The sequence below is a fragment of the Panthera onca genome, chromosome C1 (assembly GCF_046562875.1).
Source record: "Panthera onca isolate mPanOnc1 chromosome C1, mPanOnc1 haplotype 2, whole genome shotgun sequence".
NCBI lineage: Eukaryota > Metazoa > Chordata > Mammalia > Carnivora > Felidae > Panthera > Panthera onca.
The window spans coordinates 97553775-97581230 of record NC_138346.1 but is presented as its reverse complement, the minus strand read 5'-3'; the positions used below and the strand labels follow the sequence as shown (position 1 = coordinate 97581230).

General features: G+C 39.8%; 1 protein-coding gene and 1 long non-coding RNA gene across 9 annotated transcripts in view; one reads left to right on the top strand and one right to left on the bottom strand.

The window, feature by feature from the left end:
• Positions 1-27456, bottom strand: part of NCKAP5 (NCK associated protein 5) — a 968925-nt gene that overhangs the window by 116664 nt on the left and 824805 nt on the right. For all 5 annotated transcript variants that reach the window (XM_060622495.3, XM_060622496.3, XM_060622500.3 and 2 more), the window contains one exon: positions 8643-8744. In XM_060622495.3, the coding sequence (XP_060478478.1) occupies positions 8643-8744 (102 nt within the window). The remainder of the gene's footprint in view (positions 1-8642; positions 8745-27456) is intronic.
• On the top strand, positions 19223-26796 carry LOC132671572 (uncharacterized). 4 transcript variants are annotated; one of them, XR_013557338.2, is made up of 5 exons: positions 19223-19544; positions 20963-21168; positions 21600-21635; positions 23337-23428; positions 26637-26796. It is a non-coding gene; the product is annotated as an uncharacterized LOC132671572 (long non-coding RNA). The 4 variants fall into 4 exon arrangements; XR_009607159.3 differs by having other exon boundaries at positions 19224-19544; positions 20963-21091; XR_009607157.3 differs by lacking the exon at positions 20963-21168 and having other exon boundaries at positions 19226-19544.

Sequence of the window (27456 nt, the reverse complement as noted above, 5' to 3'; positions counted from 1 at the left end):
GGAGAGAATATGAGTATGTGTGTAGGGGGGTGGGGGGGGGAATTTACAGGGTAATTCCTTAAAAGAAGAGGAAGGGTCAGTCCTCCATATCGGATATTCTCCCATATTTCCCCCACATTAGACAATCAATATTTGAAGGGACCTAGAATCAATATTTAATAAGGGACCTAGAATCTCTTACATCATGGCTGCAATGCGAGCTCCTTTTTCCTGAAGTCTCCTTCATCAGCACATGATTATCAAGCAGGATTATCTACTCCAGCAAATAACTAACTGCTGTGTGGTTGAGTGCTTGAACTCTAAGGCCATTTATTAGGTTTAAACTCTGGCCCTTCCACTTGCTAACTCCTTAACCTTGAGAAAGTTATTTAACCACTCCATGCCTCAGTTTCCTTATTTGTAAATGGAGATGATGAAAGTACATATCATACAAGATCACTGTGAAATCTGGACAGCCCCTGGCATACAGCAATGCTTAGTAACATTTAGGTGTTCCTACTATTATTTTTTTTATATACGTGTGTCTTGACTCTCAGACTAAATCACAAGTTCACAGTCTCCCTAAGAGACTCTACGTTATACTTTCTTGTGGTGCCAGTATTGTCTGACACCTTGCACACAGGAACTGGACTGAGCAACAGCCAAAAGTGTGGGTGCCCTTTGGTTCTGGGAATTATTGATATGAAGTTCGGAGAGATATACTAGCAGATACTGCTCTTTGTTATCATTCCCCATCTTTGCCACGGTGTTCTGTGGCTGTGGCATAGTGCCGATTATGAAGAACAGAAGAGTGCTAAACGGCAGAAATCTTATTATTGCCCCAATACGGTTGGTGGGTACTGTGGTACATGAATTTTATGTATTGTGGGATTTCATCCTCACCACGATTCTCAGAAATAGAAAAGAAATATCATTATGCTCATTTCTCAGATGGGGAACTTGACGCACAGTGGCATTGCTGTCTTGCGTAAGGTTACCAAGCTAGTACAACATTCTGAAGTCAGGCCCACATCCTAGCCATTATTCAATGGCACCAAGTAAGGACCTTAACAATAAGCAGAAATCCTGGACATATACAGACCATAAAGTACCCAACAGGGAAGAGATCTAATTAGTAATAGATGATTATTATTAAAAAGATTTTTGGCCGAAAAAATGTATAGTGGTTTCCACTGTAACATTATCTTAATTATGTTGACTTCATTGGCAAAATACACCCCTTTTGCACTAGTCGAAATGTTTTTTTCTCATTGTGTATTTTAGATTACTACCTTGGGTGACTCATGCTTTAACATCCTTACTGTGAGAAATACAAACAAAATCTGTAATTAAAAAAAAAAAATAAGGAGAGAGGACTGTCTACCCTAGAGAAACCGGGACAACCTGAGGGGCCATAGGTGGGTGATTGCGAACTAGGGGAGATAAAACGGGCTGTGTAGGCATGGAGAGGAGGGATCCCCTTCTGCAGAGAGACAAAGGGAAGAGAAATTGTGGCTGGGGAAGCATAGGACTGTATCTGGACAACAGAAAAAACATCAGATCGGGAAGGAGAGGGATCCCATCTGTAACTGCAGGTTAGAGGATCTCTAACTGCAGATCCCATCTTTGGACTGGGGCTGGTTGCCCTGTTCATGTACCTGGTGAGGAGGGAGCCACCTCCGGGTTCGGTGGTAGATCAGGGGCATGGTCCGCAGCAGGAGAAACCGGTCCCCTCCCCTGAAGTGCTGTGGCACAGGACAAAACCAGCCAGGACCACATATCAGGAGGCGTTTCCCTAGTACCGGGGTGCACAGAGAGGGAGTTTAAATCCCAGCCAAGCACCAAGGCCACAGAGTCAGAGAAGTGAGACAGACAGCCTAGTCTGTGCCCGTGGCACAGTGAGGACGGCTTCAAAGGAGTGATTTGGGACACCAGGTTGTGGAGGAGACACTGGGGGGGTTGCCATTTTTCTCCCACCACCACCAAGGCAGGGGTCTCAGGGAACTGACCTCGGGGCCCAGTGGAGGTGGGACCTGCCTACACCAAACCACGCCCCTCCAAGCCAGGTAACCGTGTATCTACTGGAGTGGGATAGATGTTGTGGAACCAGACGCACCCCCTCCTCCAGACCAGTGCTTCTGCATTGCCTGGATTAATTCTAGGACAATTCTCACTATATAGATGTATTCTTCCTTCCATTTCTCCTTCTTATCTCTTCCCTCCTCTAGGCTGGTTACTATGGCTATTGGTTTGTTTAAACGGCCATATTTAATCCATTCTCTTGATACAGGTTCTTCTTTACATTCCTTTCTTTCTCTCTGGAATAATCAACCAGTACAGTTTCTCTGTCTGGGTAACTTTACCTTCGTTTCTTTTTCCCCTACCTCCTTATTTTCCTTTGTCTATCTTTGGATTAAGCCTTTTAGTTTCTCTGCCTGGTCATTGTTCATTTTTTCTTTTTCCCCGCCCCTGTCATTTCTGTCTTTGTGTGTGCTCTTCCATCAGCACCGCCTCCACCCTGTTCTTTACTTGTAGCTCATGTTTCTGGTTTTTTGCTTTTGGATTGTTTTTAGTTTTTTGATTTTGTTGGTTTGTTTTATTGGTTTGTGTGTCTGCATGTTTTTGTTTCCTGTTTGTCTGTCTGTTTTCCTTTCCAGGGCTACTTCAAGGAACAAATCTAAGTACATCTGGTAGAGGGTCCAAAACATCACTACAAGTAGGGAAATAAAATAACCAAAGTCACAACACCAGAGAGCAAGTAACACTCTCCAAAAAACACTTACTGAAGGCCCAGGCCCTGGACAGTGTATGACCCTCTTTAATATAGCAGTGCTCACAGGTGCAGAACACATAACAAGCTTTTAAAAATCATAAGGACAGAAAACTAGCCAAAGTGATGAAACAGAAAAATTTTCCTCAAAAGAAATTCCAGGAAGAAATGACAGTTAAAGAATTGATCAAAAAAGACATAAGCAACATAACTGAACAAGAATTTAGAATAATAGTCATAAAATTAATTGCTGGGTTTGAAAAAAGCATAGAAGACAGCAGAGAATCTACTGCTGCAGATATCAAGGGATTAACAAATAGTCATGATGAATTAAAAAATGCTATAAATGAGGCGCAAAATAAAATGGAGGCAGCCACAGCATGGACTGAAGAGGCAGAGGGGAGAACAGGTGAATTAGAAGATAAAATTATGGGAAAAGAGGAAGCTGAGAAAAAGAGAGATAAAAAAAAAATCCAGGATCATGAGGGGAGAATTAGAGAACCAAGTGATTCAATCAAATGGAACAATATCCATATCATAGGAATTCTAGAAGAAGCGGAAAGAGAGAAAGAGGTTGCAGGTGTGCTTGAACAAATCATAGCTGAGAACTTATCCAATCTGAGGAAGGAAACAGGCACTGAAATCCAAGAGGCACAGATAACTCCCTTCAGATATAACTTGCATTGATCTTCTGCACAACATATCATAGTGAAACTGGCAAAATACAAGGATAAAGAGAGAATTCTGAAAGCAGCTAGGGATAAACGGGGCTTAACACATAAGGGTAGACACATAAGGGTAGTAGCTAACCTATCTACTGAAACTTGGCAGGCCAGAAAGGAGTGGCAGGAAATTGTCAATGTGATGAACAGGAAAAATATGCAGCCAAGAATCCTTTATCCATCAAGCCTGTCATTCAGATTAGAAGGAGAGATCAAGGTTTTCCAAAACAAACAAAAACTGAAGGAATTCATCACCACTAAACCAACCCTATAAGAGATCCTAAGGGGGACTCTGTGAGTGAAATGTTGCAAGCACTAAAATGTACCAGAGACATCACTACAAGCATAACCTACAGATATAACAATGACTCTAAACCCATATCTTTCAATAATAACACCGAATGCAATGGACTAAATGCTCCAATCAAAAGACATAGGGTATCAGAATGGGTAAAAAAAGCAAGACCCATCTATTTTCTGTCTACAAGAGATTCATTTTAGACCTGAGGACACCTTCAGATTGAAAGTGAGGGGATGGAGAACCATCTACCATGCTACTGGAAGTCAAAAGAAAGCTGGAGTAGCCATACTTATATCAGACAAACTAGACTATAAGTCAAAGGTTGTAACAAGAGGTGAAGAAGGGCTAATGCCCTAATTACAGGGTTTGTCCATCAGGAAGAGCTAACAATTATGTATGTCTATGCACCAAATTTGGAAACACCCAATTATATAAAACAATCACAAACATAAGCAATCTTATTGATAAGAATGTGGTAATTGCAGGGGACTTTAATATTCTACTTACAACAATGGACAGATAATCTAGACAGAGAATCAGTAAAGAAACAATGGCCCTGAATGATACATTGGACCAGATGGACTTGACAGATATACTTAGAACTCTACATCCCAAAGCAGCAGAATATACTTTCTTCTTGAGTGCACATGAAACATTCTCCAAGATAGATCACATACTGGGTCACAAAACAGCCCTCAATAAATAGAAAAGAATTGAGATCATACCATGCACACTTTCAGATCACAATGCTATGAAACTTGAAATCAATCACAGGAAAAAGTCTAGAAAACCTCCAAAAGCATGAGGTTAAAGAACATCCTACTAAAGAATGAATAGGTCAACCAGGCAATTAGAGAAGAAATTAAAAAATACATGGGACAAACGAAAATGAAAATACAACAAACTAAACCCTTTGGGATGCAGCAAAGGCAGTCTTAAGAGGAAAATAAATTGCAATCCAGGCCTATCTCAAGAAACAAGAAAAATCCCAAATACAAAATCTAACAGCACACCTAAAGTAACCAGAAGCAGAACAGCAAAGATACCCCAAACCCAGCAGAAGAAGAGAAATAATAAAGATCAGAGCAGAAATAAACAATATAGAATCCAAAAAAACAGTAGAGATCAATGAAACCAAGAGTTGGTTTTTTGAAAAAATAAACAAAATTGATAAACCTCTAGTCAGGCTTCTCAAAAAGAAAAGAGAGAGGACCCAAATAGATAAAATCACTAATTAAAATGGATTTATTACAACCATTCCCTCAGAAATACAAGCAATTATCAAGGAATACTATGAAAAATTATATGCCAACAACTGGACAACCTTGAAGAAATGGACAAATTGCTAGACACCCACACACTACCAAAACTCAAACGGGAAGAAATAGAAAATTTAAACAGACCCATACTTAGTAAAGAAGCTGAATCAGTTATCAAAAATCTCCCAACAAATAAGAGTCTTGGACCACATGGCTTCCCTGGGGAATTCTACCAGACATTTAAAGCAGAGTTAATATCAATCCTTCTCAAGCTGTCCCAAAAATATAGACATGGAAGGAAAATTTCCAGACTCATTCTATAAAGCCAGCATTACTTTGATTCTAAAACCAAACAGATACCCAGCAACACAAAAGACTACAGGCTAATATCCCTAATGAATGTGGATGCAAAATTTCTCAACAAGATACTAGCAAATTGAATTCAACAGCATATAAAAAGAATTATTCACCATGATCAAGTGGGATTCATTCCTGGGCTGCAGGGTTGGTTCAATATTCACAAATCAATCAATGTGATACATCACACTAATAAAAGAAAAGAACCATATGAACCTGTCAATAATGCACATTTGACAAAATACAGCATCCTTTCTAAATAAAAACCCTCAAGAAAGTCGGGATAGAAGGAACATACTTAAACATCCTAAAAGCCATTTATGAAAAGCTCACAGATAATATCATCCTCAATGGGGAAAAACTGATAGCTTTCCCTCTGAGATCAGGAACACAACAGGGATGTCCACTCTCACCATTGTTGTTTAACATAGTGTTGGAAGTCCTAGCATCAGCAATCAGACAACAAAATGAAATAAAAGGCATCAAATTGGCAAAGAAGAAGTCAAACTTTTACTTTTCACAGATGACATGATACTCTACACAGAAAAACCTGACAGACTCCACCAAAAGTCTGCTAGCACTGATACATGAATTCAGCATAGTCGCAGGGTATAAAATCAATGTACAGAAATCAGTTGCATTTTTATACGCCAATAATGAAGCAGCAGAAAGAGAAATAAAGAAACTGATCTCATTCGCAATTGCACCAAAAACCATAAAATACTAGGAATAAACCTAACCAAAGATGTAAAAGATCTGTATGTTGAAAACCATAGAAATCTTATGAAAGAAACTGAAGAAGACACAAAGAAATGGAAAAACATTCCATGCTCATGGATTGGAAGAATAAATATTGTGTTAAAATGTCAATACTACCCAAAGCTACCTACACATTCAATCCAATCCCAATCAAAATTGCACCAGCATTCTTCTCAAAGCTAGAACAATCCTAAAATTTGTATGGAACCACAAAAGACCCCGAATAGCCAAAGTAATATTAAAGAAGAAGACCAAAGCAGGAGGCATCACAATCCCAGACTTTAGCTTCTACTCCAAAGCTGTAATCATCAAGACAGCATGCTATTGGCACAAAAACAGACATATAGACCAATGGGATAGAATAGAGACTCCACAATTGGACCCACAAAAGTATGGCCAACTAATCTTTGACAAAGCAGGAAAGAATAGCCAATGGAAAAAAAGACAGTCTCTTTAACAAATGGTGCTGGGAGAACTGGACAGCAACATGCAGAAGAATGAAACTGGACCACTTTCTTACACCATACACAAAAATAAACTCAAAATGGATGAAGGACCTGAATGTGAGACAGGAAACCATCAAAACCCTAGAGGAGAAACAGGAAAAAAAACTCTTTTACCTCAGCTGCAGGAATTTCTTAGTCGACACATCTCCAAAGGCAAGGAAATTAAAAGCAAAAATGAACTATTGGGATCTTATCAAGATAAAAGCCTTCAGTGCTGTAAAGGAAACAATCAACAAAACTAAAAGGCAACTGATAGAATGGGAAAAGATATTTGCAAATGACATATCAGATAAAGGGCTAGTATCCAAAGTCTAAAATAATTTACCAAAACTCCACACCTGAAAAAAAATCCAGTGAAGAAATAGGCGGAAGACATGAATAGACACTTTTCCAAAGCAGATATCCAGATGGCCAACAGACACATGAAAATATACTCAATGTCACTCATCATCAGGGAAATACAAATCAAAACCACACTGAGATATCATCTCATGCTGGTCAGAGTGGCTAAAATGAACAAATCAGGAGACTATGATGCTACAGAGGATGTGAAGAAATGGATCCCTCTTGCACTGTTGGTGGGAATGCAAACTGGTGCGGCCACTCTGGAAAACAGTGTGGAGGTTCCTCAAATAATTAAAAATAGAACTACCCTATTACCCAGAAATAGCACTGCTAGGAATTTACCCAAGGGATACAGGAATGCTGCTGCATAGGGGCACTTTTACCCCAATGTTTATAGCAGTGCTTTCAACAATAGCCAAATTATGGAAAGAGCCTAAATGTCCATCAACTGATGAAAGGATAAAGAAGATGTCGTTTATATATACAATGGAATACTATTTGGCAATGAGAAAGAATGTAATCTAGTCATTTGCAGCAACATGGATGGAACTGGAGGGTATTATGCTAAGTGAAATAAATCAGGCAGAGAAAGACAGATACCATATGTTTTCACTCATATGTGGATCTTGATAAACTTAACAGAAGACCATGGGGGAGGGGAAGGGAAAAAAAATGTTACAGAGAGGCAGGGAGGCAAACCATAAGAGACTCTTGGATACTGAGAACAAACTGAGGGTTGATGGTGGGTTGGGGAGAGGGGAAAGTGGGTGATGGGCATTGAGGAGGGCACTTGTTGGGATGAGCACTGGGTGTTACATGGAAGCCCATTTGACAATAAATTATATTTTAAAAAACAAAAATGGATGAAAAAAAAGGAGAGAGACAGAGGGAACGAAGGCAAGAGTTTCTTGGATATAAATTGCACACTTAAAAAATTCCTGACCTTAAGGCCATATTATAGATTGGAAGGCATTAATGTCTTCATGAATGTTTAAAGTGACAGCATTCCACTGAAATTTAATTCCAATCTAAATTGAGAATATTTACCTTTGATATAGAATATCCTATCTACATTGATAAAGTTATACAACAAAATCAAAAGCCAATTATCCACAAATGTTCATCTGTCACTGTTTTAAGCCTAACATTTTTCATTACATATTTATTTGGCTCTTGTATTTTTCAAGTTACTTTCTTTATGTCAATGAGAGTTAAAAGCCATGCTGGTTAAAGTTTTGCCAAATAAGCACAAAGCTAACCCTAGCTAAAAAAAAATGTACAGCCCATGAATTTTTAAAAGTTCATACATAATATATCATAAAAGTAGGATGAATAATATAGGACATGGGCTTTAATAAAAAGCTCCTTGACCATTTCTCAGAGACTTTGAGATGTAATCAATACCCAAAAAGGTATCTTGGGGACAAAGTCAAGATTTATGATATTTTTGCCAAGAGTGACACTTTCTGCTTACTCTATCAGCTGGGGGACATAATATTGAATTTCAGAGAACACAAGAAAGGAAGGTATTTTTATCTGCCTGACAATGCTTCAAGGATGCGCTTTATGGTTCACTTGTGACATCATATTTGATGGAAGGAAAATAACCTGAACAAGCATTCTGAAGGCAAGAGGGAAACTCACGTGAATCTCAACATCAGTTCGTGACTGCGTCAGACTTCGGCTTCTTTCCACGTCTGAGAGCAAATCTCCAGATGAAAGATCTAAGATGCGTGAGTGAAGTTTCTAGGTAAAAAGCAGAAATGTTGCACCGTGGTGATTTAATTGTTTGTTTCCAAATCCTGCCTTGGCCAGCTAAATCTCAAAAGAGTTGACATTTCTAGATTAGATAATACATGTCCTAACCCAAAACATTTATTCTAGTTTATGAGCAAGCCATATGTATGTATGTGAAAACTATAGCTTATAAATAGTAATCACACTCTCACTGTCTGTCAGTTGTGCTGGAAAGTATTAGTAGGAAAAAATAAGTAGGAGGAAAAATGTGAATCATCCAATACACTTACTGGCTAGTATGAAAAATAACTTTCGATATTCACATTAGAAAACAATCACCATGTTAACCTTATTATGTTGAATAGTGGTTAAAATCTGAGCAAATAATTATAAAAGTGACCTTATTTCTAAACAGCATTGATCTTGTCAAATCTTCCCTTGGATACATTTTAACTCAAAGTCATTAATGTCATCTGTTAGGAACAATTAATGTGAATAGAAAATAATTGCATCTGGGAGCTGGGGACGTGGAGGATTTTGCGCATTAATATTCACATGCTATTTGATTATATACTCAATTCTTTATTTCAGCTTTGCTTGGGAGGCCTGCTAAACCAGGGACATTTCACTATATTAATCTTTATACTAATTACTAAGGCTTTTCTGTGGACATTAAATTTGATCTGTTTAATTGCAAATACAATAAAACTCATGATTTATGTCTAATGTTTCTGCAAGGCTGATGACATTTTAAAATGGTACTTGTAGTCTGGTTTGTCTTGGTTACAGCTTTTGTGACTTCAGACACTAAAAAATCGAATTGAGTAAGTAAATAATGTGGCTAGGCGTGCCTCCCTCACCTCTGAAAAGTTTTTCAATTACTTTTTCTCCCTGGAAAGGCCTTGCTGCATACAGATGTTGATCCAGGAAATGTCTGAGCTTCTGTGTCACTAATTAGTGTTAGGATCATCTTAGAGTACAGGGGTGGCCCCACCGGTCACTCTGTTCTTGCAGATGTGCCATTGTCAGCAGGAACCCTAAACTCCACTAAAATGAGGCACATTCACTACGTTCTCCATTTGACTCCCCTCGGACTGAACTTGCATGACAGCCCCTATGTGTGTGGTTAGTTGGCCACTCAACGAACATGCCTTCAGCACCTGCTGGAGGATGAGCACTGAGGTAGAACTGTGCTGCATCCCTCAGCAGGAGGGCATATTTCTATTATAGATCATTGTCCTCCTTCCCAGTGAAGCTCTAAATCACTATTTTCTTCAAATCAAAAAAAAAAATAAGTTTTTTAAAAATGTTTATTTATTTTTGAGCGAGGGAGAGAGAGAGGAAGACATATAATCCAAAGTGGGCTCCAGGCTCTGAGCTGTCAGCACAGAGCCTGATGCGGGGCTCAAACTTACAAACTGTGAGATCTTGACCTGAGCCAAAGTCGGATGCTTAACTGACTGAGCCACCCAGGTGCCCCTAAACTCTATCTCTACCCCCATAGTGGGGATTGAACTCACGACCCTGAGATCAAGAATCGCATGCTCTACCAACCTAGCCAGCCAGGCGCCACCCGCCAACCCCCCACCCCCCCGCCATATTTTTTAATGTTTACTTATTTTTTAGAGAGAGATAGCACAAGTGGGGGAGGGGCAGAGAGAGAGACGGAGACACAGAATCTGAAGTAGGCTCCAGGCTCAGAGTTGTCAGCACAGAGCCCGATGTGGAGCTTGAACTCATGAACCATTAGATCATGACCTGAGCCAAAGTCAGATGCTTAACTGACTGAGCCACCCAGGCACCCCCACTGTTTGCTTTAGACCAATAATTGTGCTTTCCTCAATCTGTGTTTGTGGGGCTCCTTTGACCAAAAAGGGCATAAATTTTAAACTAGCTGCCTGTTATTTTGAAAATTCTAACTTTTTCAAAAGAGCTAAGACATCAATAGGTCACTAGAGTCAGGATGTTGTTTCTGTGCAATTTTTAGAATCCTTAGCTTGAGCTCCCTCTAGAAACTGAGTCAGCTGGGGGCAATAGTCATTTAATCCCCGGGACCTATCACAGTGTGTAATAGTAAGTAGCAAGTACCCAACTGATGCTTGTTATAGTCTATAAAGAAAAAGATGTCTTTGTATTTTTTCTACCCACATATACATTTTAAAGATTGAGAGACTGCCAAAAGAATGATAATGTTTTGAGACATAAGGATCCATTTATCAATATGCAAACAGCCCAAGTTATAGGAAATGACATTCAAGAAAAGAAATGATGATTTTGAGTGGTATATCATGTGATATTGGGGAAGAGTCCATCTAGGTTAGCTATCTGATGTAATTTGGTTCATGGTTGCTCTTCACTCCTTATCAAATATGTGATGTCATCCTTTGCTTTCTGTGTGAATCTATGTATGTATAAATGCATCCTCCTAAATGATGTTATATTTTAGCAGTTTATATCCAAATGTTCACTTCCCCTCAATTGAAATTAGTAACATGGTGTGGGAGAGGGGGCAGGTCCTAGGACAAGGGGCCAGGTGATCTGAGTTCCAGCTCTGTCTAAGAGTTTTACCAGATCTTGGGAATGTAACTGCATCTCTGTCTCTGATTCCTTGCTGGGTATGGAGGGATGGAAGTGGCTACTTAACCTACCCCACAAGTAGGGAGAGGTGTTGCCATGGTTAGGAACAAAAACAGACAGGACAGTGTGCGGAAATTCACACAGCCTTACACCAATTACTGGTCAAAACTGAGAGTTGTTGGTAGGTAATTTCTTAAATGCTAAGGTACACATGGATCCTCTGTTGTTAGAGTTTCCACACATGTAAGGCAAAGTTCCACATATGCAAATACAAATTGACTTGGGAAACAAAATCTATTTCTGTGTTAAGGCAGTAGGCAAGAAAATGGTGGGTAAATATCATCTTTTCACACAATTTGCCTTAAATAACCAAGAAAGCTCAAAAGTCCATATATATTACATTTATTTTTTGTTGTTACATTTCTTATAAGAAGAATTTTTATGAAAGGCTTATATTTTCACATATGTATAGGTATATATAATACCCTAGTGAACATATTCTCATGGACACACACATACAGGGTGTACAAGAGAATTAGCACATCACTTTTCAAACTGGTACTGTGATGTTATCTGTGCTTAGTAACGATCTTGGCGTGGAACACCTGGGTGGTTCAGTCAGTTAAGCATCCAACTTTAGCTCGGGTCATAATCCTGCGGTTCGTGAGTTTGAGCCCCACATCGGGCTCTATGATGACAGCTCAGAGCCTGGAGCCTGCTTCAGTTTCTGTGTCTCCCTCTCTCTCTGCCCCTCCCCTGTTCGCATTCTATCTCTCCCTCAAAGATCAATAAATATTAAAAATACATAAATAAAGATCTTGGTGCAAAGTAGGTAGAATATAGGTATGGGGAATTCAATTAAAGTTATTGTCAGAAAGAGTATAACTGACAGGAGAATACTGTGACCTCTTGAAAGAAGTCTCCCTGCTTAGTTAGAGGGAAAATTCTCAGCACATACCTATCTATAGTTCACGTTCACGGCTAATGTCCATCTGGATAAAATCTCTCACCTGAAATAATTCAAACTTATAATTTTTAACCTGAAAATCGAGAGGAATCTTGGATTGAGACGTGAGTTTTTAAATGTTTTAGACATGAGAGGTAGCAAGATTATTCAGTAGAGGTTTAAAATTGACCTCACATCACCTCTTATATTATCTCAGTAACTTAGATTCCACTTGGTGTTAGAAATACAGATTCCCAGCCTCACACATTTCCAAACCAGAGGTCAGTGAGATCTGTTTGCTCAAATGCTCCCTTTGATGGAGACAGTCTACCCCTCCCTTCCTTCCAGACTGGTATTATCCAGTCCCTCTCACTTCTGAGCTGATGCTTTTGTCTATCTTCTCATGGCACACCTTCCGTGCTCCTTCCCACCCACCTAAAAACCTGCTCATACCTCAGGATTGCATTAAAACCCTACCTGTAAGGTTGTCTGTCATCAGTAGCCCATACTGGATTCCACACTTAGCCAGATGATACCCCTGGCCCATTTTGGCCCTGAACCTGAGGGCCATGATGGCTGAATGGCTCCTGTATGTAGGGTCTATTTTCCTAACAGGGTGATCAGCTCTATGAGAATGCAGGTCCAGCCCTGTATTTCTGCTTTGTCCCTGTGGCAGGGACTGGCTAAGTGTCATGGAATGGATTTCCTCTTTTCTCTGGGCACATAGTTAGATGGCATTTCCCAGCCTCCTTTGCAGTGAGGTGTGGCCATGTGACATAGTTAGTTCTAGTCTGTGGAGTGTGAACCAAAGTGATGTTGTTCCTGGCCCAGGAATACCTTTGGTGTGTGGTGTGCTAGGCTCTTTCCCCTCCACTGGTTTGATGCAGCCAACTGAGCATAGCAATCTTGTAAACATGTGTTAAAGATGGAGCTACCAGGGAGAAGAATTTGTGTTCCTGAATTGCCGACTGAAAGGGTACCACCTAGGGACCAGAGATAACTTTTTGGACTTTCAATGAGGAAGAAATAAATGTGTACTGGGTTTGAGCCATTATTCACTTGGGGGTTTGCTATCATGATTAATGTTAGCCTGGCTGAGATAGTCCTCCTCTGAGATAAGCACTCTGTAACATACAGGATAGCCACTCCATCAGTCAGTCAACAAACACAGATTCACATACACACATACACACTACACATACAACACATACATAGTCACACGTGTATATAGGGTTAGGTCAGCAGGCCAAGGGGACTTCTCCCCCTGAGGACTTTCAGCTTCACAGGGAAAAGGCGTGCTTTCTGTCACTATGTAGAGACAGGGGTGGGGATTTATGTGATGTGCTAAAGTGTATTGCAATCCATAGTCAGAACACTCCCTCATGCCAGTATAAAATACCAAGCTCAGCTCTGGGGGGCCTGGTGATGCTGGGGCGGCTAGTGCCAGAACCACACCAGGTCACTGATATTTGGTGGATGACCCTGTCTTGGGTCTGCCCACAGTATGTTCTCTGCATGGTTCTGAATCTGTAATTCAAAGCAGAGAAACGTTCCCTTTGACAGACTGTGCCCAGGGCCAGCTGCTCTGTATCTGGTGGGATGAGGGCAGAGTGGCCCCTTCAGAGCAGCAGATACTGATTTGGCAGCTCGCCAGTTAACGATGGTAGTGGAGACTGGACGTGGCGGTGCACTTGGGCCTTCAGAGCTGGGCTAGGGGACCAGTTTCCCTTTTCCTGTTTCTCTCCTCACTCACGGAGTTGCAGTTCTCCGGCGCTCAGTGAAGACTGTGCATTTAATAGAATTCTGCCTCTGGGTTTTTGCTGAGGATGGAAATGAGGTCTTCACTGTAAGGCCGCTGATTTCTGAGGTCAGGAAAGCACTGAATCCTCATTTAGTGGCACAAGGTGAGGGTAAAAAGTATATCTTTATCTGAGAAGTTTGGGCAGCGTGGGAAACCAGGCTGGAAACATCAAGTGGAGCAGGGTGATAGAGCAGGTTCTGTGTCCATCAATGTACTTCCTAACGTGTGAAAAGGAACGTGTGGGTTTTTTCATGCCAAGATCTCAGAAGTTATTAACTCAGTGTAAGATGTAAAGAGGAAAGGGCTTTTCTTCCTTTAGTCTGATTCGGTGAGAGAATTATTCTAGGCTTATAATCACTCATACAATTTATTCTCCCCTCTATGAAAATCCAAATATTGTGAAAAAGAGAAGTTATGGGAGTGGATATGGTGTACATATGATTAATGGGTTCTACCAACATGAGTAATTTAGGCTCAGCAGCAGAGGTAGAAGTGAATTAGTGTTTTTAACATGATTTGCCTCAATACCCTTGATTTACTTGACCTTGGTAGATACTATTGTGTGGATATCCAGAATTCTACCTCAGGCCTGTTGTATATTCTCTCCAGAGTTGCTTTTTTCTCTCTGTGAAAAAAGTCTCTCAGTTAAAGGGGATGGCTTCAAAGCATAAGAGACTGTTAAAAACTGAGAACAAACTGAGGGTTGATGGGGGGTGGGAGGGAGGGGAGGGTGGGTGATGGGTATTGAGGAGGGCACCTTTTGGGATGAGCACTGGGTGTTGTATGGAAACCAATTTGACAATAAGTTTCATATATTAAAAAAAATAAATAAATAAAGGGGATGGCTCCTGTGCCCACAATTCCTGAATTCCTGTTTTATTTATCAAGTGAAAAGGTCTGTTAATTGCCATACGAACTACTGCTAAACCTTCTTTAGTGACATTTCCCTGAATTCTGTTCACAATATGCTCCACCCATTTGAAGGTATCTTCTACTCTCAAAAGTGCATGGCAGGATATTTAGAAGAAAGATGCAAGAATTTTTCAAAATCTGCCCCCTCACCATTGGCATCTTTAACTGTTCAGCATCTGGCCCACGAGATGGGATATCAGGGCGTCCTCCTCCCCTCTTCCTGCCTGCTCCTTTGCTGCGCACTGCTGCTCCCACTCTCTTGGCTGGCTGCTCGTTTGAACTTGGACTTTTTTAAGGGATCACCCTCACTTGCAAATCTAGTGGCCTGGATCCCGGGCTGATTTCTCGAGTGGAAGAACTCATTGCTTTTTCAGCTCCAGCTTTGTTTGCTGATCACCCTGACTCCACTTTGAAGAGCTCATCTCAACTCACAGCCTCCAGAAAGCTTCCTCGAGCCCCACTCCTGCTCCCTCAACTCAGCCCCAGGTTGGCCCTGGGGCTCCTGTTTCATCTCCTTTAATCCCACCACAAGGGAAGCAAGTCTGGAGTGCACTATTATGAAAGCCTCTGAGCGTCTTTTGATACTCCTAACTTCAGACGATTTCCTGCAATTTCACCACCTTTCTGGATAGCCTCTGTTACAGGGGCAGAAAACACAAGTGGTGGATTTGGTATGTTTAAAAGACGTGTTCTAAATATGGCTCTGAGCTAGACATAACCAGGTGAAGAAGCTTTGTTCCTCCTGTTGGATAACAAGGCAATTTTCATAGGTATGTGTAAGCTCCGGAAGGAAGTTCAAAGAACTATCAATAGTGTGGAGACTGATTAAGATAATTTCTCCTTGGAAGCTTTACTCACCAGATTATTATCCAAAAAAACCCAAAACAAAAAACAAAAACAAAAAAAAAAAACAAAAACCAAACCAAAACAACCAAAAAACAAAGTTTTACTTTATGCACATACTTAGACTTAATATTTTTGCCATATTCAGGAAATGTGATTTTTCATCAGCCCTTCCAGATACCATCAGGAGAGCAGACCCCTGGTTCACATGTTACAGGTTTCATTCCATTTCATTAAGAATTTATTATAAAACAGAATATGACATAACTGTATATTATATAACTGAGTATAAATGATTTCTTAGATTCACAAAAATTTGAGCCTAGGACAAAATCTTTTTGGATAAGAGCTGATGTTTAATTAATTATGCCATTATTTCCATTTTTGGATACAAAGATAAAACATAATATCTGCATTCAGCCACCTTGCTGATGCGACAGAGTATGGTTTTCAAATGTTCTCCTGGAAGCTTTTTAAAAAACACTTTCACCAAGATTTGATCTCACTTCAGAGTCTGAAATTTTATCTCTCTCTCTTTTTTTTTAACCATATACAACAGTTCTTGCTGCAATTATATTTTTCCCAACAACTTCTAGACTTGCCCTGAATATAAATCTTTAGATGCCCTGGGTACATTCTGTTTCACTCTGGATGCCTCTGTAAATGACATGGTCCTACATCCTCTTTTCTACTTCTCTGGGATCGAAGGTTATAAAATACTTTTGAAACAATTATTCCAGAACTATATTCAAAACCTTCTTTAAGGGTCTCTGCTACCATGACAACCTGATTATCTGGTGGCTGCCTAAGGGAGCATTTGGGTTTGGTGACTAGGAAGTTCATTTGGGCACTTCTGCAGCTTAAACTGATGACTGGAGTATCTCAAATCTGTCCTGTCCTCTGAAACTCCATTAACAGTGCCCCGAGGACCCACAGGGTGAGAACCAGCAGGAAGATGAATGGAGATGAAAACAGCAGACCTTGCCCTTGGGAACCTCCACTCTAATTAGTTCAACAAGAAGCATTTATGAAGCATCTACTGTGTACAGAGTCTCGACTATGAACTATGAACAGACTCAAGGAAGCTCATTAGTGGAGCCCACTCAATATCAATGAAGAGCCCACAGAGATGAGACAAAAAAAAAAAAAAAACAAAACAAGAATTCTTAAGGCAGAATATGCAAAAGAGATCATGGTAGAGTAAGGGTGATACGAGGCAGAAGTGGGGAGGGATGGGGGTCAGCCTGGTAACACAGTTACATATGAGTAAGATAACGTTCTGTGTAATAAATGTTCACACAACAGGGGCTTAGTTCTCACTCTCAAGCTTCCAAACCTCTTGGTCTCTTTATAGAAAACAACAACAAAAAAGATTCAGAAATATTTAATATGTAACAGCGAAGTGGCAGAATGTTGGGAGTGTAGGGTTAGGGGTTCCACAGCAGGCCACCTGTGGGCAGGTGGGGAGCCAGTTCCGAAGAGTGATTCACACTTGCTTGCCTGTGAATAATCTCAAGACTCTCTGAAGCTTTCCTTTTGTGTTCTTCCCTGACTCTGATCTGAGACAGGAAATGATTCAGCACAGCCTGAGCCTATTCTGGGATCTAAGAGATACAGAAGTGCGGTGAAACTTCCATTTTTATCACTAATTACTTTAACAGGTACTTTAATAAGTGCTTGCCAATTGCCCCTGCTGTTTTGTAAAATTATCTGCACTGCATTTTACATTTTTAATCAAGCTTTATTTTTGAGAAGTTTCCTGGATTGCTGAAGCTTTTGCTTTTTACATGTAGGGGGACAAATTTTCCCTCTGATTTCATAGAACTAAAGAAATTAGGCAGGGGTCGGGGGTAGGGGGGGGACCTGGCCTGCTATTTTTACCAGGCCTATTGGAAATTATGGTGGTGGCCACTGGAGTCGAACACACCATTTCTTAGGAAGAAATGAATCACTTCCTGCCCTGTGGGGTACGAAGGCTCTGTATGAAGTCTCTGCCCTGAATCTCTACCTCATGGATCCTCACGCTAAATGTGGAAGAAGTTACTATCTTAACTTTTAGGGATGAATCAATTCAGGTAACCAAATCTAAGGAAGGGCTCCAAAGTCAAAAGTTTATATTCCAGTAAGAAGTAGAGCCAGGATTCTTTCTCAGATATGTGTCCTTCTAAGTCCAGACTTCCACATTCCGTTTGCTTCTCAAGTGAAGAGAGGGAATTGGTCTCTTTTGCAAGGTGAGTTGTTTATTTCTGCCTAAGTGTTTAGCCCATAATTTGGGTCACTCCCATCAGTAGCTGTAGACATTTTCTGAGCTGTGTTTAGCATCAGGTATGTCTTTCACGTATATTATTCTTTGAAACGCTCATCATCACCCATAGTAAGGACATCATCATTCCCATTTTATAGGTAAGAAATTGAGGTACAGAAGCTAAAAATCTTGTCTAATGTCACATAAACAGTATCCCAGGTAGTATGAGTGCAGAGTTCATTCTCTTAATTTCTATAATTGGAACTGGCTTATGATGGTTCGTTATATAAAATTTACAAAAATAACAATACAAATTAATTAGACAACAAGACAAACCATGTAAGATTAAAAAAAGAAGTACCTCGAAGTATAATGTAATACCTTCCCTTACTACACTCAAACATCATTAATTCATTTATCAAAAAACATACTTTCATTATTATTATTTCATTATTATTATGATCGGTAATTTTATTGGTACTGGTGATGTTTTTATTTCCTCTTTAGAGCTCCACATTCTTTCTGGAAAACACAATTTTGTATATAAATTTGGATCTAACTTAAAATAAAACTAACGAGAAAAACAGCAAACATTTATAGACTACATGCCAGGTGCTATGCTTAGTGCCCCTATTATTTTTTTCTAATTTAATCCTTATACTCACCTCATGAGGTAGAAACTATTATAACTTTGATTTTTCAAATGAGAAAATTTAAAGAACAAGAGCAGGTGAGGTACTGTTCAGTCAGGGATTTGAACCTGGACTCATATGTCACGCCTGCCTGTGATAGGGTCCCCTCTCTAAGGAAAAACACAACAAAACAAAAAACCTCAAGGCAACCTGGCTATACGCATACCTGACAACATCCCTCACGACCTTCTAGCATGAGACCACTTAATCAGACCACATGTTTGTGTGTTACCATATATGGGAGACAAAGAAGTAAAAAAGGTATTAAAAAACTATGCCACATGGCGTTCAGGGCTAAGTTTCTAGGGTATCAACCCAACTGACCCGTACTGGCACAAATAAAGTTACTTCCTGAAAAGAAAAGCCTCCATGTCATGACTCTGTGCGAGAATCCTGCCACATGACCTTTTTAGGACACCACATTCTCTGCCACTGTGATGTCTTACCTAGGACACAATGATGAACAAACACAGTCCCCACCCCCAAAGGCACAGGTAGGAAGACAAGCCATCGGGCACCCTCACTGTCATGTGCCATGTAAATCTCAGCAGGAGGCTCCATGGAGGCTTTCCTGAGAAAAATAGCTAAATCGAGAATGTAGGAACAAGAAATGATGACTCAGGTGAAGGAGCCAAGAAAGGAGGGGGAGAAAAAAAGGCTTCTGGGCAGAACGTATGCAAAGGTCCAGAGATGAAAGAGTGTGACATCTTTCTGCAAACAGTTGAGCAAGACCATGGAGGCAAAAAGATGAGAGAGACATCTCAGCAGTAAGGAACCTGTGGCAAGTCATACAGTGAGTAGTAAGGGCTCAGACTTGAACTCATCACTGTCTCCAAGGCACATGCTTTCCCCTTTATCCCTTTGCCAGGCCCACATTTTTTCCTAATGCTGAACTTAGCTGTGGCCTCCGTTACTCTTATCTACGTAAACAAGCAAGGCGAGGTCTATAAGAAGGGACTGGAAGGGTCCCTGGAAGGAAATGCAGACACGGTGGAGACACACAGAGCTTCTGTGCCTTTGAGGGGTGCTTCTTGGTTGCAGGGAAGGCAGGGGGTTCAACTTATGATGCTTACTTCACCACTGCGTGCTACAACTGTGCAGATTGCTGCTAGCACTCCAGAGGTCTCTAATCGCTAATCAAGAAGATACAGGGTGATTTCCTTGGTGAACCAAAGGGGTTCATTTTCCAGGCTGTTGGCAAGAAATCATACCTGGGCCCTACTCTCTTCTTGCAAGTACAACAAGGAGACATCAAAATAAAGAATTAGTGCCTAGCACTAGAAGATTAAACTCCAAGGAAGGGGAAAGGTCTTGTTGGTGTTTTGGAAACAAACAAAACAAAAAAACAAATAACAAAACAAAACAAAAAAACAAAACCAAAAAAAAAAATGGAGAATTATATATAAGATGTGTGCCTCCTTACATTATTAAAAGAAAGCTGAGAACAAGTGAAATTCAGAGTTTGGGAGATAACTGCTGGGGCCTTCACAAACTATAGGATTCACCCTCATGGCACTTCCTGGCATGGAGGCTAGCGTTAAGGACTAGATCAGACGCCCATGAAAATGACTTTTGTGCTATGCACTCATCTGCATTTTATAGGCCAGTGTCCTTGTTCTAATAGGACAAGTTCCTGGAGTCCCATTCATTTAATATTTGTGAAGATGTATTCCGTAAACTCAATTTCTGGCTGAATGTTCAATGAGGGCCCATAGTCTCACTGCCCCTGATAGTTAATACTAAGTTGTACATTATCAGGGTTTCAGACTTATTACTTCAGTTTGCTTTATAGGCTTTGTTGCCACAGATCCACATCAGTTTCCCTGTGGCTTTATCCCCACAGCAGTTTTTTAAATCCACTGTTACTTTACCCCATGGTAAGAAATGCCTCATGGTGTTACAAACAAGCGGTTGAAAATTGTTATTTATGTGGCTCTCTAATAGCAATTTGAAATATAGGGCATAAAATTACTAACTTACAATACTGTTCAATATTAACAGTGGGAAAGGTAATATGTTAAACAGACATTAAAGGATTAGCTGTAAAATACATTTCACTAAGCTAAATCATTTCTTGGCAAATGGCAGTTTTCAGCTATTACGTAGGATTTATCAAGTCAAGTGGATTTATTTTTATTTTTCTATTAGTTTGCTAAATATATTCTATATTTAAATTTCAATCTTGTGGATTTTTTTCCCCGGCATATTAAGAGAGGCTGTTGAAAACAGAATGTGAAGTAGAAGTGATGCCAGACTTTCAAGTCAAAATCGCTCCTTGGTTTCTCCAGCAAATCCTCCAGCAAATCGACTAAAGACTCAAACGTAACATCCAAGAGAAAAGTAAATGGATATGATTTTACAAACATTTGTATGACAGATAAGGGAGTTACGACTGCATCAGAGAATACAGTAAAAAGGCATGTTCTCCACAAGACATGAAACAGTGCTTCTACTCTTTTTCTTTCTTTCTTTCTTTCTTTCTTTCTTTCTTTCTTTCTTTCTTTTTTTTTTTTTTTTTTTTTTTTGCTTCAGACAACACTTTGTTCTAATCAAGCATGTTCAGTAAACGTTTATGTATTTCTGAATCAGGCACGGAGGAAGAAGGTGGAAAGAGAAATTCCTAATCTCCCAGGGTGGAAATTGTGAAGTATTAAATGGATATCCGATGCATAAATACAAATAACATAATCTCTCTATTTTCTTCTGAGACAGTCACCAGTTACAATAATCCTAAAATTATCCCATCTTCTCAAATCCCTCAAGATTTATTAATTTTCATAAACTGCTTTGATGGAAACTTTCTTAAAAGATGCAAAGTAACCTTTCTCGAGCTCTCCTTTTACTTCAGATCATGGACAGCATTTTCAACCTCAGAATACCAAAAGTGAGTTCTTACTTTTCAAAGGAATTGGTTATGGATCTATAAATAACTATTACAAAGAAATGAGCATTATGGAGCAAAGAAACTGCTCTTATACTCATTTGAGAAATGATGACAGGATACAGATTCCCAAGAAGTAATTATTATTATAAAATTAAGGGTCTGCTTTGAACACTTGCTAATCATCAGCTGGTTTTAAAGACAAAATTTTTTTCCCCAAGACTGTGAGTCGCAGACGATAAAGATTTCTCCCCAAATGTCCCTGTTAATAATTCTAAATGGCTTCAAAACATTTATTACATATAAATCTTTACTTTTTTTGTTCAGCTGTTTTATGTGGGATGGTAAATTTCTTTTCATAAATACTTTTATATTGATCAAAAACTAATGGAATAAGACGCTGTCCAACTTGAGTACATAAAAATACAGTCAGCGTGTAAAATGTGAGTCACTTATTCAGAAAGCCAACGGTTGGTTCCTGGAAGATGTCACCTAGCCCAGCGAGTTACTGAGCTAGGCTAGGATGGAGTCCGGGCCCACGCACTGCAGCCATGTTCACCGCATCACCTGGACACCTCCATCAACTGGAATCCAATGAACCCCAACCCTTGATTAGCTGACTTACTTATTATTACCTTTTTAGCTGACATATTTAAGACAAAGATGATCAACAACTAGAAAACTAGCTTTTAAACATTCAGGATAAATCCTGGGTCTGAGTTTACACATTAGCTCCCTTCCCCATTTGCCACATCCAAAACCAGGGAGGCAAGGCTGGCACGTGGCCAAGGTATGATCAGGCTTGGGTTCAGATCCTGGTTTTGTGTAATTTAAGGCAAGTTACTGTACCCTTTGAGCCTTAGTTTCCTTTATGGCTAATAGTAACAACATCAACTCAAAGGGCCTCATTGAAGATTTGATGTTCAAGAGAAGGAACTCTGGAGTTATAAGGTTGTGGTAAGAATTCAATTCACCAAGGGGTTTGGACACATGAAATGCTCAACAAATGTTAGCTATTTTCATAACCAGTGACATAACTTGTGCAATGCAGGGGACCATTTGTAAAAAAAAAAAAAAAAAAAAAAAAAGATACTAAGAATTTCACAGTGGTGACAGAACAGTATTACATCAAGCACAGGGCCCTTCTAGCCCCTGTGTGACTGTACAGATTTGCACCCAAGAAGTCCACCCTGGCTCTTATCTTCTCTGATTATTTATTATTAGACTCGGAAAGATACTCCCAGACCAGAAAAAGATCTGGTTATGTTCCCTTTGCTAAGCTTGCTGAGGTAAGAGTAGACTTGAATCTTAACATAATTTTCAAAGACAGAATAGCATGATTCCCACCCCCTCTTGCATCTACCCTCAATTAGTGTCAGTGCCAAAAGTATGCCTGATAGTATAAACCAAAAAGAAGTCCTGAGACAGCTTCCTAATATCATTTCCAGTGAAAAGCCACCATTTCGGTAGCATGTAGATGATAATTTGCAACACGAGACCTTAAACTCCAGAAAATGCCAATAGCAGGGTATCCAGTTGAGACAGAAAAAAAAATACACAGAGCAAGGGAGAGTGGGGTCAATATTTCTTGGAAAATCAGTTTTGTCAATTCTGAGGTAGCTGCTTTATAATCAGAATGTTAGGTAGGAGTGGCTTGTTCTAAGTCCCTCCTGTTTCCACTTATTTCCTTTCCTGTTCCTACAGGAAGATTGCCCATATCCTGGAAAATGCTCCTGCCTGGACAGAAAACATGGGAGAAACCCCTTGCTGAGACATCAAGATGGCTCCAGGTGAAAGTAAGCTGAGCTGTGTCTTATATTCACATTTTCATTTCTGTGCCCACCCACCTGACTTTCCTGTCCCACTCTTTATTTTGTAATGTTTATTTTTGAAAGAGAGAGAAAGAGAGGGCACATGCATGAGTGGGGGAGGGGCAGAGAGACAAGGAGACATAGAATCTGAAAGCAGGCTCAGGGCTCTGAGCTGTCAGCACAGAGCCCGAAGCGGGGCTCGAACTTGTGAACTGGAAAATTATGACCCGAGCCGAAGTTGGACGCTGAACTGACTGAGCCACCCAAGAGCCCCATTTCTTGTCCTACTCATTAGCAACCCCTTTGTCATAACACTCCCTGATGTTCCCAATCCTGAAATTCACTTATACTTGTCCTGTTGCTACTCATGGTCTCTAACATGACAGAATCAAGGAGCAGTTCTTAGTAAAAACCCTAGGCAGACAAACAATGAAGTTATATAAAATGGCAAATAATGACTTCAGAATTCTACCCATATAACCTTTCCAGATAAATCTCTGAGAACAGTTTCCTTTGCCACTGCACTATCTAGACATGGCCTCCCAAAGGATACATATAAGTCAGAGCACCAAGCTATTCCCCTCCCTAAACTGTAGTGTGTAGCTATAATTGCTAAGTACAAAAACAGCTATTATTATATTATACCATGTGGTACCACTATCACATATCTCTCAATATGAAAATCCTTTAGCAATGTCCAATTAATCTTAGCCTGGGCCAAGACAGACTCTGTCATGTGCCAGCAAAGAACCATGTAGCCTGCTGCTGGTCAGTGGAGTAATTGTGAACCTCTTAAATTCTTTTTTCACATTTACTTCTTGAATCTGTCACCAGACCCTAGAACCCTCTGAAAGAACTAGGCAGTTTTCAGTACGATCTCATTATTGACATTTATGTTGATTGATGTTGGCTCTTACAGAATTGGAATCTGCAGATCAATTTCCTTATTAGATTCTTTCTCACTGCTGCCATAATCATTTTATCACATAGGCTGCTGCTATCAAATGCTGCTTTGTCACTATGTAATGGGACAAGCCAAACCAGTTCCTCTAGTCTGTTACAAGAAACAGAAAATTCTCCTGGTTTTAAATCTGACTTTCCTCAAATTTTAAGAAATTCCCGGATAATTATACTTGAACATCCTCTTTGTAAAAACTATGCCCCATGGAGGAACCAGTGATAATCTTAAGGTAAATGCACACAATACTACTTAGAACCATTTGTCCTTTCCTCTCTGAGACTGTCCAATGTCAAATTATGAAACAGGTGCCATGCACATGGTGACTTTTGCCAGCTAGGTAGAGCAGGTGATCATGTCAGGGTCTCTGGTAGGCTTCCCAAACCTGGCCAGGTAGTTTTGTGTAAAGGGGGAGAAACAAACCCTCCAAAGTGCTTCTAGCCCCACAAGTGGTCATCACTTGTAAGAGAGCTAAGAAAACAAAAACAAAAACAAAAACAAAAACAGGGTGGCTGTCATCAGAGGATGCATCCCTACTCTAGAGAGAACAACTCAAGGGTATTAAGTAAACATTGCATGGAAAGAATAAATAATCATCCTTGTATCTACACAGGCCTGCAATTCCTAGGAAATATACAGACTCTCGGGGTTCCTTAATGTGAGAGCTCAGAGATCCATGAGTAGAATTCAGAGCCTTTGTGAACTTGGAGGAAAAAACAATGCATCTTCAGTTTCACCAAACTTGAACTAAAATTTAACATTTCCTTCAGTTATGAATGTAGGCATGAAACTACAGTGGTATTAATTGGTGACTCTGTCACTACAAGAGATCACAGACATCTTCATGTCACGTTGCAGTTGTAGTAATATCTCTAAATATTATATATTGGAATCATTACATAAGAACTAAGTTAGAACTTCCATTTGAGCTTGTTATCTCATGCTTTAGGAATGAAGCTCATCTTACATATTTTTCAACACCTTAGTAATGGCACCTCAGTATAATCGGTTTCCTTTTATAATCCCATGTCTTCGTGCATGTAATAGCATTGTTCTGAGAAGGGGACCAAAGGCTTCTCTGGTCTAAAAAAAAAAAAATGGGCCATGGCTAAAACATGGTTATCAGCCTCAATTACATCACTACTCCCGAACCCTCCATCTCACGTCGTGTGTGATGGTGTGATGTGGAGACCTTCTGTTGTGGCTCTGACTTCCCACATGTGTGAGGAAGAATGGGTGGATTTCAGCCATCCTGGGTCCTGATGATTACCTCCAGCACCTGGTAATGCTGGCTCTGGTTGGGCAAGGAACGTACATTAATTCGAATCTCCACTAAAATAAATGAGCTTTCTTTTCATTGCCAAGCTGAGCTCTACAGCTATGATTGTTATGTATCGTTGCAATCTAGGCCTTAATGGCATTTTAGCCCTGTGGTGGGTTCACAGAGAAACTATTTTCAAACTTCAAAAGGCCATTAAAACATGTGCAGATGTCTGGAAAATTAATACTATTATCTAACTCTCACCCTTTGCCTGTAGGAGGCAAGGAAGAGACAAGGCTCAATAAAGATATTAGAGATCAATACATGGTCATAAAGCAAAGTGCTGTCCTTCCGGGGAGTGCGGGTGGTGACAAGTAAGGAAGCCGACAGTGCTTTTGAAGAGATTTTCTCATTAGATTTTTTTGTCAAAGTCATTCACGTAATCTATTAAAAATTTAAAGAGAGAATAGGGATGGCATGGAAGGTAGAAGAAGGGAGAAAGAGATAAAGATAATTTTCTGCTACCCTACTTCAATTTTGATGTTCAAGGTCCTGAGATCTCAAGAGTGGAGGTGTTCATTCATTCACATGACAGAACCCAGATTTGTCAAGGTTAATGTTGAACAAGTTACAGTTTCTGTTCTCAAGTGTTTTGAATTTGAGAGACTTCAGCACATTCTGTAAATTCTCAGGATATGGAGATATTCTCATAGTTTCAAGGCTTTTATAAAGTTTTTAGAACCATGGTCTCTTTTCTTCCTTTTTATCATTTTATTTCTAACAGATTTTATTCTGTAAGTGTCCCAGCTACCCCAATAAAACATGAAAACAAGACTTAATTTTTTATCACAGAATGGAAGCTTTACACTTTTATTAAAGGATTTCTTTTAGAGAGTTCTTCAATATAGAAAGAGGAAAGAGAAAGAAAAATGTTTTAGAAGACATTTTCAGCAGTTTTTTGTCTGTTTTCTCAGATGGATGGAGCTGACCATGGGAAATATACTGGAAATTCTTAAAGCATTATATGGAATCATCTCTACAGATAGCCCTTCATCAAAAAACCTGAAAACATTAACAGACTGTGGGTAGCGCATCTGTTTAAATTCAAGAATAAAGAAGACTGTGTCAGCCTCAGCCAAGATTGCACCTACCTGTAAGAAACAGAAAAACTGACTCTAAGGGGCTTAGACATAAACAAATCTTAGGCATCTGTATTCTTACAAAGCAAGAAGTTCGGAGCTGGTTGGTCAATGAGATTATGGGGGTTATTTGTTAGTACATCATAACCTAGCTTATACTGACAAAGCAAGCTCACATGAAATGACACCCAAAAGACCTGTGGCAAAGGGTCTAAAACAGGAGAATGTATTAGCAATCTCTCAACCATATTTTAATTTCACTGGGGTAATTGTGGGTAACACATCCTTCCAAATGGAAAGTTTTCCTTTTCAATTTCAAAATAAGGACTCTCAGGATTGCATTCAGCTGTCAACAACAACAACAACAACAACAACAACAACAACAACACAAAAAGCCTGACTTACAATGTCATAAGCTTATAGTAGCGTTTATATTTCTCACACAGCAAGATGTCTGGAGGTAGGCAGTCCAGAGCTGGTGGTGTAGTTCATTGATATCATCAAGAAGTCAAACTCTTCTCATTCCTGTCTTGTTCTGCCATCTTTTGTGTGAAGGCTCATGCTAAGATAGCTGCTATATTTCCTGGCATTGCCTCCACCTTCCAGATAGGAAGAAGGGGTAAGCATAAATGAACACTATAGCTGTGTTTCACCC